Raw genomic sequence first — 16,959 nt, forward strand, 5'->3', positions numbered from 1 at the left:
ACTAAGTTTAAGGTTACAACTGTCAGAATGTTAATTAAGCCAAACTAGTTTAAACTGTACAGAACCATAGAGGAACCACAGCAGAAGCGCCACACCAGGGAGGAGGAAGGACAGTGCAGCTCACATTTAGGTTCCCTGCAGAACTAAACATATTACCAGAAATGAAGCTAACTAGGTTTGAGAGTCCCCTACCGGCCTCTGAGGTAAACACCATACGCCACTACATTTAAGTGGCGGTGGCCTTGTTCAAACGTTTTAGCAGTGTGGTTGCAGGGTCGCCTGATCAAGGATGGCATGCACCTCTCAAGGCACATTGTTCAGTATTGTAACAGGAAGGCTTCTGAATAATAGCAGCTCTTCTGAACTGTCTGCCGTGTTCAGGCTGCTCTGGCAATATTTGGACTACCATTTATGGCATTTAGCAGACATTTTTAACCAAAGCCACTTACAGTCATGACCAAGTACAATTCAAGCCATTGAGGGTGAAGGGTCCCAACAGAGGTAACTTGGCAATGGCAGGGCTCGTACCGGCAACCTTTACATTACTAGTCCAGTACCTTAACTGCTGAGCTTCCTCGGCACTATTCCTAAACAAGGTGTTAAAGGCTTGGGGGGGGGGTGTGGGGGACTAAAGGAAAATAAAAACGACATGAGACGGAGCTTTCAAAAAAGATAAATTTCGAATTTATTACAGAGCAAAATTCCAGAAGATACCATTCTCCTAAATAAGAGGGGAGAGGAGGGACCCATACAGTCCTCACCTCACTGCTGGTGGGTTCAGTCTTAAAAACACATTTATTCATTCATTCAGTTTTATCTATACATCCATTTTGTTTACCCTCACTTGACGTATTGTTCGTGCCTCGCCACCTGTTCAGAACATTCTATCGGATTCTTCTGTGTTTAATTTGACCATGCACCCATTTAAAACCGGTCCACTCAAAGCTGTCCATAATTCATTTTTGTACATACATTATATACAGTGGAAGACAAGATTGTTTGGCCATGTATACCTTGGCAGAGTAAATTGATCATTCAGTCATGTTCTGGAGAAACAATGCATATACACCCCCCCCCCCCCAAAAAAAAAAAAGAAGAAGAGAGGAGGTTGTTGATCACGGCTTAAACAGGTTACAGAACAACTGCCAAAGCCAGGGTTGCCAGAGCGGTGTATAACTGCACTGGGGAAGGAGTTCTTGTTAAGTGGCAAGTCTTGATAAACACCCTCTGAAAGAGCCACACCCTTTCCCACCCCTAAGCAATGGCATATACATGTTACTATAAACAATTACTTGCATCAATAAACAAGATGCAAGCCCCCCCCCAAAAAACAAACAAACAAGCAAACAAACAAGCCCACTTGTCAACCCAAGTCTACAAGCAAAAAGTTAAATACTTAACACGAACAAAATCATGAATGAAATATCCATATTTAATAATTTACATAGATTTGTGTCAATGTTTTTCCCACATCAGCAGCAAAAGTGACACTTTGATACCCTTTTTCTTTGTCTCAACATGACCCTCAGATTATGTCACAGGGAAAGATTTTTATGCAAAAATAAAATGAAATAAAATGTGATTAAAATAAAAATCAGAAGACAAAAAAGGTACAAACATACTGGCTAACAAGGTTCATCAGTACTGTAAGTCACAGACTTGCACTACAACCTGTAAAAGAAACAGCTTCTGTTAACAAGGTTCAGTCATAAATAAACCAACGGATGCGTTGGTGCAGACCACTGGACCAAAGCATATCCTGCGTAACTGCAGACTCCATGGTACATCAAAAAGAAACCAATGTCCTGAATCAATGAAGTTCCCTGTGAGAGTTGCAGGATGTCAACAGTACCGTTTGTTCTCTCGCCTCTCAAGAACTTGAGTGAAATGGTTAAGGACTACCGTTACCCACAAACCCTAATTATGCTAACAAGACCTGGCGGAGGTCTGTTGGCTCTAGGCAAAGAACGTCCCAAGTATTGGTAACGACTAACATACAAGTCTTAATTCAATTTTGGGGTTATGATTCTGTTAACATCCGCTCCTTCCGTTTGCAGTGGAAGCAAATCATGTGACATGAATTGCTCCAGTTAGATTTGTGCACCATTCAGGGTTGGCTCTTGCTTCGCTGCAGTGCTGGTAGGCGAGGCAAAATGGCGGCAAAAAACATTACACAAATCTACACTGAATGTGCAAGGTATGAAACAATTCGGACCTGTGCTTAGCCTACAAGGCTCATCTGCTGTAATGCTCAGATATATTAACATAACTCAGTACCCAAACAGCAAGTAGTCCACTGACCAACAAACATATATTACACAAGATTAATGACGCGACTCAGAAATAACAGTCCAAAAAGAAGTTAAATGTAAAAGGGGTCACAGTGTGTGTGTGTGTGTGTGTGTGTGTGCGCGCGCACACATTGTGAGGTCAATCATGCTTCACTCTGCTTAAGCACAAAGTGTTAGCCCCTGAAGTCCTGAGGTAAGGGTATTCAGGTATTTATCTGTTGACTCTGAGGGTATACCATGAAGCAAGCTCAGTATAGCCTGGCTTTCTTTAACAAGACTGGATTTATTAAACCAGCCATTCTCACACGAGTCTAATCGATATTAAAGGTACCAAAGGAAACAGCAGTGAACCAAGTAAAAGACTTTAGCCGTGCTTATTCATATTTCAGTGCCCTATAAACTGGGTGTGCTCGCCATATTCTTCAGTAAAGATGTGCATGTTTCCCTGTGGCTTCTCCAAGTTCCTCCCAGGGTCTCGAACCATGCTATTATTGACCTTTGATCAAGTTAGCCGCTTCATGCGTTTGTTAGGCCTTTTGAGACGACTTTGTGGTTTATAATTATGGAGGGGGAAGGGAACCGTTATGGCTTCCCGAATTTATGTAGCAAGCAAAACACGCCTCTGTGATTCATCATAATCATCCCAACAAAAATGTCTGTGCAAGCTGGACTTGGGGAGAGCAATCTCAATTATCTCAATAAAATGAAGAGGACTGTAGCCTACTTCAGAAGACAGACCTAATATTTTTTGCGTGTATATATAAGTATTGTTGCTTAAAGCAAGCATCACCCATATCTCTTATATGGCCAAGAGACAAAGTGTTCTAACTCGGTCAAACTAAGACCTAACACAGCCTGCTTGGGTTGTAAGACATCGCCGCAACTGAAGGGGTACTGAGCGATGAGCCCCCATCGCGATACTGTTAAACCCATAATTAGCCTGCTAACCCGAGAATCCTGCCTCGTGGTATACCGCCCTGGTGTGTCTGTGCTCGTGTGCAGTACCATGCACAGGATGGGGTACCATCAGCTGCACAACATGAGAAGCGTTGCGTTGAAACGAAACGTCACACACACATAGAGGAGCACCTTAAACGACTTGCACAACATCCCTGTACCAAAACGCTGCCGTGCATTTTCCGACTTGCTGGGTGTACCGCCGGCAACATAAATAGTCTGACCGTTAAATATTAGTGTAGCCGTGGATGCAGTAAACACTGCTGTGCTGTGTTCAGCCTATAGGAACCCGCTATTGGGTAGCGGTCTGTACCACCCACGTAACAAAGTTCTCATGATGAACAACGATGCATACGAGGACCTGCTGAAGGATGAGGTCTGCATGGTTGAGCCGGGGCCAGGGTTTGTGGGGGAGGGGCATGGATGACAGAGGGGGCGGAGTCAGTGCTGATCGTGCCTCTGCGCCAGAATGTCGAACTGCAGTCATCAGAATGCCAGAGGCCAAGGCTGGTGGCTAACCTGTTCTGCCACCGAGGGCTTCGTGTCGTGTGGCGTCGCACCCCTCCCTCAACCCTCCCCGCATGTGCAGCCCCCCCAGGTTTTGTGGGAAATACAGTTTGTTGAAGGCCAGCTTTTTGTGAGGTCGCAGTATGTGCTGTGAGGTCCAGTTTGTAAGCGTAACCTGAGGTCCAGGTCACTGAGGTTTGCATGATGCTGAGGTTCTGAAGTCCATTTTTATGGCAAAGAGGGACAGGGAGCGAATGTGATTCGTGGGAAGATGTGGTTGCCTGGTTTTCACTCTGGAGGGAAGAGAAACCAAGAGAAAAAGTGTGTTACACAACCAGACGCAGCAGAGGTCGACACAAAAGAACAAACATTTGGACAGACAGCAAACACACACACACACACACACACACACACACACACACTCCTTGCTAGTTTCCTCCTCCTCCTCGCCAGGAGATGAAGCTGAATTAGCCAACAGCTGAGAAACACAAATGCTACCGTTTCCCAGGAAACACCCAGAGAGAAGTGCAGGCTTTATGACATCACCGCATCACATGAGAGGCGATGGATCGCTCCATTCATAAAGCTTCATAAAGCTCCCCTCAGTGAACTGGTCCGCTTCTGCACTCGTCAATGGCTGTTCTGCTTTCTCATGGTGTGCTTAGAGTTCCTCAACTGTGATCAGAATACAGACAGACATTCACGGAGACAGTAAAGGGCCCCAGAACAGAGCTGGTGAGAAGAAGGATCTGGTGAGGAGGGGGGTCTGTGCAATGGAGCTAGAGTGACTCGAAACACAAGCCATGGCTCGGAGGGTCACGCAGCAGCGGCTGCAGCCAAACTTCGTCTATAAATACGGCGGCACATGGAGGCACAGCGCCGCAGGTCTTGCAGCGCGGCTCTGAGAGACGACAAAGTCCTCCCTCACTACTCCAAGGCAGGCACTTTTAGAAGAGCCGCTGTTTTTAGAGGTTCACTCCTCTTTACTTAAGAAACCAACAGGCTGGCGGAAATTGCAGAGGGGGGCAATAAAAAAATAAATAAATAATTTTTTAAAAAAGCCACCGGTACCGAGCAAACATGGGAGAAAGGTCAACACCACACGGGAGATGGCTGCGCCCCCTTCCTGCAGAATCCACGCAGGATGGGAGGAGTTCAAAGAGAGGCGTGGAATCCTGGAAGGGTTTCTCTGCCTCTCTGGACAGTCATTGGTCATCATTCCCTTTTTGTATTTGTGACATCACAAGTGAGTTCACACAGAAGTTTCCCCCTTGCTTTCTGCTGTGCAGTTCATGCTTAGATTGCAAAGGTTTAACATGGCTGACAAATAATAAATGATCATCCTCCCGCTGTTTGACGGAGTTCCCAGTCTGCCGCAAACATTTCCTATATTTTAAAATCTCCCAGCACCTATGCTGTATGCCTACAGTCAATACACGATGACCAACTCGCTATCATGCAGTATATACTCAATCATACTCTACTGGTCTGACCAATTACCTCCCCCCCCCCCCCCCCCCGCACACACACAGCAGCAGTAATATTCTCCCATTCTCAACGAGGCAGTAGTAGGTGCACACTGTGGACTTTATAGTGCGTAACTCCATATAAGGACGAGAGAGAGGCGTGGTGCTCAACAAGCAGCTCAATGAACCAGCGTCATTCAAGCATGTTTGCTTCACACACTCGACCTGGGAGTGTAGAGACATTTTTAGCTTGATCATGGTCGGTGGGGGATACTGTTACAGATGTGTGACCACTGTGCGTGCGCCTACTGACGTCAAAACACAGGTCGTATTCACAGTGTGGACACTCAGCAGTTAAAGTTTGCACACACACACACACACACACACACACACACAAATTGCTTTAATCGTAGACAGATCTCTAAAGTAAAACAGACTCGTCAACAATCTCCCATTCAACACAATTTTCTCTCACTCCACACACACACACACACACACCTAAAAGTGATGATTACAGTGGTCACTTCCTATCCCCATCACCTCACACTGAGGGCCTCGCATTCTCCCAGGACTGAGGGCGCAACCGCACATGCACCTGCGGTTTCCAAGAAACACTCCGTGTGGCGTATTAATGAGGAATTCAGATGGCACGAACTTTTAAAAAAATGCTTTAACCAGATGTGCCTAATTAAATAAACTTTAACAATATGTACATTATATACATACATACATACTCAAGAAAAGATTTGTGTCAGGCAAACAATAAGAAAGCTCATTTTGAAAGCCTGCAAAACAATGCCTCTGTGTGAGGCAGGCTGGTTGTGTGTGTGTGTGTGTGTGTGTGTGTGTGATGTGGGAGAGATGGCGTGTGCCAAATACCATTCCCTTTAGCAAAGGAAAAACTTCCCTCTATACCCCCCCCCCCCACCACACCAGATGTTTTGCCTACTTCAGCAAGTTGACACACACACACGCACACACAGAGAGATGGACACTTCTCTGCTCTTCTCATTCTCAGGGCCATAAAGCTTTCTGCATCTTACCTCTCTTTCCGCCATGGGCATGTCTCTAGCAGGCCGGCAGACCTGACCGGAGCAGAGACCAGGAAGCACTCGATAGTGCGCCAGCGGTGATGGAAGCATTGAAACACAAGCATGGCTCCAAGCTGCTAGCCATTTCATGCCATGTTATTTAGTGCTTAGTTCAGTGCGCAGTACGAACATGCAGGGGAATTAAATGTAAAACACAAGATGATCTGTGCCCTATGCGACACCCCTGCACCACACCGCTACTGCACAGCTCATTACTATGCTACACCCATGATCTACACCACACTACTATGCCACACCACTACAACATACCCTGCACTCTACACCATAGTGCTACACCATGCTGCTAGACTACTATACCCTGGCATGCACCGTAATACACCGTATCCCCACAGTGCTATGACACATCTCTGCACTACACTGCTACACCACACCTCTGCTACTTGGCTAAGCCACACTAAACCACCCCACCCCACCACGCCCCTCTGTCGTACGACAACGGAGAAAAGATAAATAAGCACAGACATGCCTTGGTGGGGGAGCAGGACATTTGAGCCTCAAAAGCCTCCACGTAAATCACACTTTATAAAGACATTTGTTTTTTAAATGAAAAATATTTAAAAAATTTGAAGCACCAGGTTAATTACCTAAGTAAATTAAAACAGATTAAATTAATTAAAAATGATTAAAACACATACATTAGATAAGCGTCATTAATTTACGTTCCCCCAAATATGTCGTAGTGTTGGCCGATAAGAGAGTCCAGCAGAGTGCTTCAACAGACTGCACTCAAGACAATGTACTGTCCTCTACAGGAGGTGTCCAGAGCGTTTGGGTTGAGGGCCTTTAGAAAGCCTTTGTATATCCACTGGCTAAAACACACCACACACCACACACACACACCCACCCACCCACCCACCATGGTGATCATTTCTGTTGTTGTTCTCATTTAAACTAATGTAAGAAGCGTTTTTTTTTTTTTACTATTTACCAATTTAAACACAAACAATCTCAAAGTGCCAAGCTCGTTCACTGTGGCTTGCATTTACGGCATTTAGCAGACGCTCTTATCCAGAGCGACTTACAAAAGTGCTTTGGTCATTTACTCAGAATATATCCAAGTACAGTAGGTTAGAATTAAACATACCAATGAACTAGAATACTGTAGAATACAGGGATGAATACCTAGAAGTGCAAAATACATAAGATCTATCTTCATCTTGAGCTTCTCCATCAGAGAGAGCAAGCGAGAGCGAGCGCGAGAGAGAGACACAGACAGCGAGCACCACAAAGCAAGAGAGAGAGCACGAGCATGCATGTAAGAGAGAGAGAGAGAGAGAGAGAGAGAGAGCGCAAGCACGAGCGGGGTGAAATGAGGACACACTGACGACAGATCCAAGTGGGCTGTAGGAACTCATCCAGACCAGCGGAGCAGGGCGGAGTGGAGGCACTGGGCCATGTGCACGCGCGCACACACACACACACACACACACACGCACACACACACAAAACGAACACACACATCAAACAAACACTCAAGTGCGCACAGCTGAATGGCAAATGCATTTGCACAGACACTGAACACATGCGCAGCCCAACCCAGACAGCAGGGGCACATCGTCTGCCATCAAAGGCAGAAGACAATGGCCACCTAAAAGGTGCTGAAATCTTCCACTCCCTTCTTTATGTCTCCATATTATATACGAGCCCTTGTCTCCATACCTGGCCAACACCAGCAAGAACCCCACCCTTACCAAAACAATAAATAACTCTCCACTTCAACCTTCCTCAACATCTTACCTCCATACTCTGGTCCTACCTTCTAATGTCTATGTATGTCTATCCCTTGAAACAAACAAACAAACAAACAAACAAAAACCCAAAAAGGTTAGGACCTATACACTATCAGGCTTTTCAGGACATCCCACACCGATCCTGCAACCACTTACAAAGATATTAAAGCAAAAGTGGGTCAGTTCCACGTGAGTCACTGAGTGAGGTCACAGCAGAGGGGGAGGGGAGTTTGTTGTTACGGATTACATTTTAATTCCGTATGACGGCTCTGTATGTGTTGCATTGTTACTGGCTCTGCTTTGGTCCATCAAGGGCTTCTCAAAACACCGACTACGGTAAAGAAGAACTACCTTAGCAAAACAGCCCCCCCCCCCCCCCGAGAGGCTGCTGTCTGAACCACGTGAGTCTCCATTCTCAGTCAGCCCTGAACACACACTTTCCGGAGTAACATGAGGGCACATGCTCACATATCACTCAGTGATTTTCTCACACACACACACACACACACACACACACACACACACACACAAAACCTTGGCCATTGGGAACAAAATCTTGAAACCAAGGAAAGTGTCTAACAATCCACCTTCTATATCCATCTCCAACATGTTACAAAGTTGTGTTTATTTTTGCTTCTTTTTATTGGCTTAGAAAGGTATAGCAAGAAAGACAAAGGAGAGAGAGAGGAAAAAAGGGGGGGGGGGGTATAAAGAGAGAAAGCAAGAGAGAAAGAAAGACACTCAACAAAGAGACCCCAACACAGCAGGCTGGTGTGGGCGGGGCCTCCAGTCGTCTCATACTGACCCGGCCCACCCAAGAACTCTCTCACCCCACAGCCAGCCAATTAGAGCGCATTTCCCTGCTGCTCCCGGCACCTCAGCCCACAGCCCCTTAATCCACTGTGACATGAGAAGAAAGCGCCGCGGCGACCGAGTAACCATGGGGACCGGCGGTACAGGCAAACAGCCATACAGGAGCATGCTATGCACGGGTCATGCGCCCAAGACTGGATCCTGCAGCAATTACACCCACCCACACGCACACACGCCCACCCACCCACCCAGTACTGCATCCTGCAGCAATTACACCCACCCACACGCACACACGTCCACCCACCCACCCAGTACTGCATCCTGCAGCAATTACACAGAGGACTCGAACATTTAGAGGCCGGCAGACAGACAGGCAGCCAATGACACTGAAAAAAACAGGACCGCAGCCTGTTGCAATTATAGACACAAACACGCACACACTCAGAAAAAGTCATTAAAACAACACTCAGACAGATCAGAACATCCAGCATAAATCAGAGCATTCACGCATAAATAACTATTCAGTCACCACAATAAGTAACGATCGTTCAGTTGCCAAGCTTTAACCATCCGAAATGAATGTAAACAAACAACCAAATTAAACTAATTATCCAGGCACCCAGCTTACAGTGCAAACACACACCAAACGTGAACTGCGATATACTCAGATACACGCACCTATAATGGTGGACAGTGTTTTCAGTTGGAAATAATATCCGACAAAAAAAAATTGATACATTTTTTAGGGTAGCACTGTAGGAGAGAGGGGAAAAAAAATATTTTCCCTCTTTAAAAAAAAAAAAAAAATTCATCAGAATTTAGTTTATAGATTGGACTTAATTTCCTAGATGTGGTTATTGCTACAAATAAATAGTTGGACAAAATGGAAATTAAATCCTTGGTTATTAAACTGTTCAGCCTGTAACATTAACGCAAAAAGAGACATACATGTTGGCCATGTGCAAGCGCTAGTGTGTGAGGGTTGGGACTGTCGGTAGTGGCCCGAAAGACGAGGGGCTTGTGCTTGCATCATAATGCCCCAGCCCACCTAAGAACTCTCTCACCCCTTTCGGGAGGGGGGGAGGCAACTGCCTGATGATGTAACAAACACCTCTCAGCAACAAACACCGCTCAGCAACAAACACCTCTGCAGCATCACAAGGGTAGCGGGGGTGCACAAACGTGGACACACACACACACACACACACACACAGCATGGGTTCTGAAACACTGAAGCCTGTGTCCTCTCATTCGCTAAAGCTCACAGCACGTGCAGTAGTCAAGACCATAAGCTACAGACAGAGGCACACACACACTGGAGTTGCCAGGATTGTGAGCACCCCTGTGCCATAAACACAGAACCGACCCACAAACAGGAATTTAAAAATCAGTGTACGGCATTAAGAGACAGAATCCTCTGATGCAGAAGTGAGCAATTGGTAAACGCAAATATCTCCAAAGATAACCTCACCCCGTCTTCTGCCTTGTGTTTACATACGATCGAAAATGCCAAGTCTTTGTCTGGACATCGGTGGAATTTTGAACTCCTGGATTTTTTTGGGAAGGAAGCTTCTCAGACAGATTGCAGAAGATTTTAATTTCATTCTCGGTAAGGTTTCAGAGCAATTCGGCTCCAGCTGTGGCTTGGAAAAGCGGCAGGCGATGCGGCCTCGTCAGCAGAGCCAGTAACGAAGCGCGATCAGCGACTCTCACACGAACCGGCCGAGCCGTGAGAAAACCCTGCTCCCACGGGATTTGCAGAGGAGACAAAAGAGCCTTCGGTTGGTGCTACTTTGGCCTTGTAGCGTTCGGTTCTTACAAGTCCAAAAAGAACAGGGGACATGCCAGAGGAACAGACTAAAAGTATTTTCGATTCATGTCAATAGCATTTTCTGTCCAACGGAGCAAAGAGTTGGTGGCCAAAATAGTGACGATTCAGGGACAAAATTAATCAGTTACAGCTACACAGGGAAGCATGAATATGCAAAATCATCGTTACTCTGGGCAACACCACTAAACTGAGTGGCCATTTATTCCAGACACAGTGTGACACAGGGTCAAGTCTCAGAACCCGGTGACAGAGCTAGTGGATCTAAAGTCAGTTCGGATTGTTCACACACCAATAAACACTTCTAATAGAGTCAGAAGCAGATGTTAAGTGCAGGCATAGGTATCTCAACAGATCTAAAGTCCCAGCACTGCAAGCTTTTGTGCAGTCTGTGCTCCGACACACCCATGTCTCACAGGTCAACACACGGCTCTTCCTTAGACGAATTAATCAGTCGTGTTAATGAAAGGAGGAATGCCAATTCATCTCGTCCTGTGGTCCCCCATGCCTGGTGTGAAAATGCTGGTACACAAAGCACAGGACCAGTGTTCAAGGAGGCAAAAAAAAAAAAAAGTAAGTTAAAGCCTGAGGACATTTTCACACATATACACACACGTAAAAAGGGAACTTCTGGGCAGACTCGCCAAGGGAGGAGCCAACAGATAATGCTCTCGGAGTGTAGGTGCTCCGAGAGCACACCTATGTGGAGGGATCTTACACACACACACACACACACACACACACACACACGAGAGGCTTTGACAGCCCTCGCACATCTCATTCACAAAAACGCGGATATCAATCGGCCGCCGCGCAAACACGGCCGAGTCAACACTTATGCCTGCGTCACGCGCCGGGCGCCGCACGGGAGCCGCGCTCCTGCACAAAGAAGAACAAGCTGTGCTTGAGCTCCTAAGTGACTCAGAAGCACTTCAGACGCTTGTTTTCTTTGCTGTGGTACGAACGAGCACAGACACGCCAAACCCACTGCACTCCGTTCGCGCACATGTTCACAGGCTGCTGTGTCAGGGGGTGTGTGTGTGGGGGGGGGGGGGGCTGGTACCACCCTCAGCCTACACCCCTACAGCCCATCTCCACCCGCAGCGCTCAACCGGAGCTCCAGAACAGGGATTTTCCACTGAAAGCTCGGGCTTCACCTGTGAGTGGGGGCTGTTTTATAAACAATGACCTGACGTGCACATTCCATACGAAAATGCTGAGACGACCTGCTCACAATCACTTGCTTGCACACAAAATTGCATTAAACAATACAAGTATCCAAAATGTGGCCATAAAACTTGAGACAATGACACACACACACACACACACACACACACACACACACACACACACACACACACACACACACACACACACACACACACACACACACACAGAGGCTTACCTTCCCTATGGCCGAAGTTTTCCCTGGTCTCGTCTGCTTTTTGGAAGTTTATACTGGCATAGGCGGCGAGTTCCTCGGCCCCTCCCATTGCTCCCAGTTCCGCCTGCCGGGCCTGGAACAAGTTCTGGTCCAGAATAAGCTGCTCATGGTTCTGTGCCAGATCCAGATCTATGTAGTTCAGCCCGTTCTGGTCCTGATGGTCCTGGCTGGGAGCCATCGGCGTTTCCCTGTGCCCGCCGGCTGTGGTCTCGGCGGGCTTCAACCAAACGTTCTCAAAGGAGGCGGAGCTGTGTCGCTTCACGTCCTCAGACTGAAAGCCTGTCGGCGCACCTACGGCCCCTTTCGTCGTCGTGGAGGCAAAGGTCTCCGAGCTGTGCCTTCTCCGGCCCTGAGGGTCAGCCCTGATCACTTTGGCGCCTTGGTTTCGTGCTGGGGTGGAGTTTACCCGGGTAAACGCACTCAGGCCTGACATGGGGCCGATAAGGACAGGTCGACCTGGGGCACCGCCTAGCGTCAAGAGGTCGTCGTTGGTTGAACACACGCAGGCTTCCGCGTCTGGTAAGGAAGCATTCGCGAGCATCTGGGAATCAGGAAAGGCTCTGCAGGGGCCAGCCAGTTGCAGGCTGATGTAGTCACGCTCACGGACATTCTCACAAGGCAGAGGGTCAGAAGAAGCAGAGGTCTTCGACGGAGTGACAATAGCATAGTCTGAACAGGAAGCTGGAGCTGGGACCATAGGGTTCGACAGTGAGCTCTGCGAGCCCAACTGCATATTCATGTAGTCGGAGGACGGCGGGTCTGTCTGGACATCGGCTCCGTTGTTGGCAAACGCTGGTGAAAACAGAGAGACTAAACTCGCAGAAAACGGTTTGTCGTTAAACTCGATGTTGACATACTCGCCGGGGCTCTTAGGTTCAGGGGGAAACGGGTTCTCTCGCATTCGAGGAAGCGTGCTAGCTTTGCTGGCATCCAGCGACAACCTCGTGGGTCGGGCGAGCCTAGAGTTGACCTCCGACCTCACAGCGGGCGGGTGCGAGCCATACTGCCCGCCCAAACTGTCACTGCTGGCGGAGGAAGAGGAGGATTCCACGCAGACGAGGCGACTGGCCCCCGACAACACCTGCAGGGAATTCTGATCCTGCTTCCTGTTGGCGTGTTTGAAGGAGCGGGGCAGTGAGAAGTAGGCGTAGGAAGACCTGGAGCGCTCGTCCACGGGGTTGAAATAGCAGTCCGGCGGGGTCCCGGCCGTCGAGCAGCTGGCGGGAGACATGTTTATGTAGTCCCCGCACGGCGATGCCTTGCCCTCTGTGCTATCAACTGACAGCTTGGGGTTGACGCCGTTGGTCCAGAGCTTCCCGTAGTTAGTCAAGACATCCGGGGAGCAGCTGCTGCTTGGTGACATCATCATGTAGCCATTGGGGTCCACGCGTGAGTGCTGCCGCGGGTTGACGATCTCCTGCGGGGCTGAGACGCTCTTTGGGCTCATGGGCATGTAGTCGGCACTCTTCCCCGCCATCGCAGCAGGGGCCACGCCGGGCGACATGGGCATGTAGCCGTCGTCCTTGTGGCTCGACCCGCCGCCTCCACCTGCTGACGGGATGTCCAAGCCTTCCTCTGGATATGAGTGGGTGGCGACGAGTAAGTTCCGATACGTCGACGACGCGGACCGGCTGCTGGGGCATGCCGGCGTCATGACCGTGTATTCGTCCAACGAGGCCGTGGAGGACTGCGAAGGCGTTTTCTGGTGGCACGCCGTCGGGGGCGGGGTGCCGGACGAATGAGTCCTTTTCCTGAAACACTTCTCCAGCTCCGGCTCGTCCGAGCGGGACAGCGTGCCTCTGGACTGACTCCGTGGCTGGCTCCCAGCACTGGCGAGCGAGCCTGGCCTGGCCATGCAGATGTAGTTGTTCAGCTCCTCGTCTTTGGCCGGAGGCGTTTGTCCGAGAGAGTCCGGGCTCGCACTGCGGAAGGAGCTCCGGAAATCACAGGGGCTCGAGCCGTATTCGTCGGACGAGACGAAGCCGCCGTCGCTGGGCGACCCCGAGACGGAGGCGCTGGGGCGCCGGGGGAAGAGGCACTCGGAGGCGGAGCCATGCCCACTGGTGCTGCTGGAGGACAGGCTCACCGGGCTGATGGCGGACGGAGAGCACCGCGATGAGGGCGTGGGGATGGACCTGCTGTGGTTCAGCGGCGGATGCAGCCTGGACCCTCCCCTGTGCCGAAGGGACCGAGGCCGGGCTGTGCTCGGGCTGCCGAGGCTCCCCTCCGTGGACGCTGGCCGGGACATGGTACCCTCGCCGTCGCTGGACGCCCTCACCCTGAACGAGTGGCTGTGTCTCCCTTGGCCAGCAGGGGAGGTGGCTGTTGTGCTCTCGGTCCTCGAACGCCTCCCCAACCCCACCTGACTCGGAGGAGGGTTGTTGTGATGGTGCCTCGTCTTGACCGGCACCGAGATTGGGTTGGAGCAGCTGGAGGAAGACTGGCTTTTGCTGCGCGGTCGAAACTCTTCGCTCATGGCTTTCATGGCTTCCAGAATAGTCTCGTGCATGTTCTGAGCCACGACGGAGTCGTCGACCTGCATCCAAAATTCGCCCTCTCCCGTCACCGCAGACCTCCCAACTTCTATGAAAAAGAAATTTTCGGAATGGCCGCATCTTCGAATATTCATTAACTGCAGCACTACCGCCGCCGCGTCAGAATTCAGTTTGACAAAACCCAAAGTCTTGTTTGTCAGGCACAATCTGTAAACCCCAATTAAGTTTTTTGTCTGTCCAAGTCCCTTTGGTTTCAGGATAACCTGCCACACCTCTTTGAAGGCAGGTCCCGGGCTGGGCTCGCCGTAATTTTCCTCCCCGAATCCGTTGCTCCCAGCATTTTCATGGACCTTACCTCTGTTATGAAGGTCTACAAGGGCTTGATACCACGCGTCCTGCTCCAACTCGTTGTCTGCAGCGATCGCGAAGTATTCGTCCTTCGTGTAAAGGGCGACAAGGTATTTGTTTTTGGAATCCGCTCTTTTGTTGATATTAAAGCAGCTCTCGAGTGGAATGGACCTTTTGGGAGCCCCAGACTTATGTCTCCATTTCTTTTCGTTCTCGTAGTACTCCAACCTGGAAGGTCCGGTAGCGCTCGCAGTCCGCAGTACAAAAAACCTTTTGTGCATGCTTTTGGGTTTCCTTAAATAACCCACCTTTCTCACGTCTGAAAAACATCCCTGCTCTGTAGATGGACTTGCCATTTTAGAAAAAAATGCTTGTTTTTATGTTAAATGATTTGCACAAATAAATTTACCCCAAAAGGGAAAGAAAAGTTAATTTAACAAAATTAAACTCTCTCCATTGAGAAAACGTAGTTGTTCGCGCTGCTTGCTCTTTCGGCTAAGTTAATTTTGCTAAGGCGAGCGCTTCAATTAGCTAGCGAGCTAGCAGCCCATGCCAAAACAAGCACGGTCGGGAGTCTATAGACACCTCGGCGAAGGTCTATTCTTTAGCAGCATGGTACATGTTTAGCAGAACTAACTTTAAATAACCCATCACCTTACTTTCTAACACACGCAACACAAAAACCGGTAAGTACCAAAAAGGTAGCTCGTGTGCAGGAAAAAGTCTTTTCAGTCCGGACTTCCAAATGCACCATCAAAACAAGCAGAGTCAGCGTACGACCCCATTTAGCCTAGCGAGCGGCGCAGTATCGCGTCGAGCAAATAAAGTGCAGAAACTAAATCAAAAGTGATGCACCCGTGTGTTCCACACGAGAAGCCCGCCAAGAAGGTACCGAAAAGCTTGAATCCAGTCGTGGTCCAAGTTAGATCCTTCTACTTCTTTGAGATCGCGGAGTCAACGCAAACGCAAACCTGGGCACCTCCAGCGTGTGTTTGTATGGGTCGCTACTCGCGAGCCCATTCCAGTCTCGCTCCAAAGAGGCTAAGCACGTGACGTTTCGATGCGTGGCCAGTTCAAAGGGGAGTTGCAGCCTAGCCTGATACAATACGGATGAAAAAGCCCACCCATTAAGCGATAATATACCCAATTGTGTCTTCTCGTTGGATAAGAGTCTTGTCAATCATCCAGGACACCCAAGGGGGGGAAAAAAACTTTCAAAGTTTGGATGTAGCCGTAGGCGTAGTAAAAAGCGAAGACGCAATACAAGTATGCATGGGTGTTTTAGAATAGCGCGAATTGTACATTTGGGCAATTTCTCTCTACGAACTGTGACCAACCATTGCAACACCTCTTAAGTGATGAAATCTTCTCTCTTAGATATTCTATTCAAGTGAAGAGATTACATTTAGCACGGTTCAGGGAACCATCGGAGAGTCACATTTTTTCCACCTGTCCCATTAAATGAATTATACCACTGAAATCTTATCGGAGAGTACACATAAGCACAGATAGTGTGTATCCATGTTACTTTTCCTTTGTCATCTGTTTGATCAGTTTAAAATAAAATAAAATATGCTACCACGGAGTGCATTGATTAGATGATTATATTACTTCGGTCACACTGTTTTAGGCAAATAAGGCGAGTTGTTAGCAGGGGGTCGCTTTTAGTATCACTACATCTTTTTAGTGACCAACGCTGCCGCCTACAGTCTGCTGCTTGTATTCAAATTAAAATGATTTTCACACCTCGGGTCGCTTATCTTTTGCTTGCTAGTGTAAGCTCCGCCCGGTTTAAGCGCCCGGAGAACCTAGCTGTAAAGAGCCCTTATTGTACGTGACTGAGTCGTTGGGAGCGTCTCTCCTCTCCCCATCAGTAATTCCGCTCACTCACCAATCCATCCATTCTTCTATTCATCTATCCACCCATGTACCCGTCCTCTTTGTGTCTTTCTATTATTTGCACTCTCA

General features: G+C 48.6%; 1 protein-coding gene across 1 annotated transcript; it reads right to left on the minus strand.

Moving 5' to 3' along the window:
• Positions 1 to 661: 661 nt before the first annotated feature.
• On the minus strand, positions 662 to 16,015 carry irs1 (insulin receptor substrate 1). Its single transcript, XM_027028402.2, has 2 exons — positions 12,110 to 16,015; positions 662 to 4,048 (listed from the first exon to the last, which is right to left on the minus strand). Exons 1-2 carry the CDS (start codon positions 15,345 to 15,347, stop codon positions 4,044 to 4,046), a joined length of 3,243 nt encoding a protein of 1,080 aa, XP_026884203.2. The 5' UTR covers positions 15,348 to 16,015; the 3' UTR covers positions 662 to 4,043.
• Between the last annotated feature and the right edge of the window lie 944 nt (positions 16,016 to 16,959).

Source organism: Electrophorus electricus, chromosome 15, assembly GCF_013358815.1.
Source record: "Electrophorus electricus isolate fEleEle1 chromosome 15, fEleEle1.pri, whole genome shotgun sequence".
Taxonomy (NCBI): domain Eukaryota; kingdom Metazoa; phylum Chordata; class Actinopteri; order Gymnotiformes; family Gymnotidae; genus Electrophorus; species Electrophorus electricus.

Bases quoted from the DNA above. Each gene is read 5' to 3' on its own strand.
- irs1 (XM_027028402.2), bottom strand. From the start codon at position 15,347: ATGGCAAGTCCATCTACAGAGCAGGGATGTTTTTCAGACGTGAGAAAG.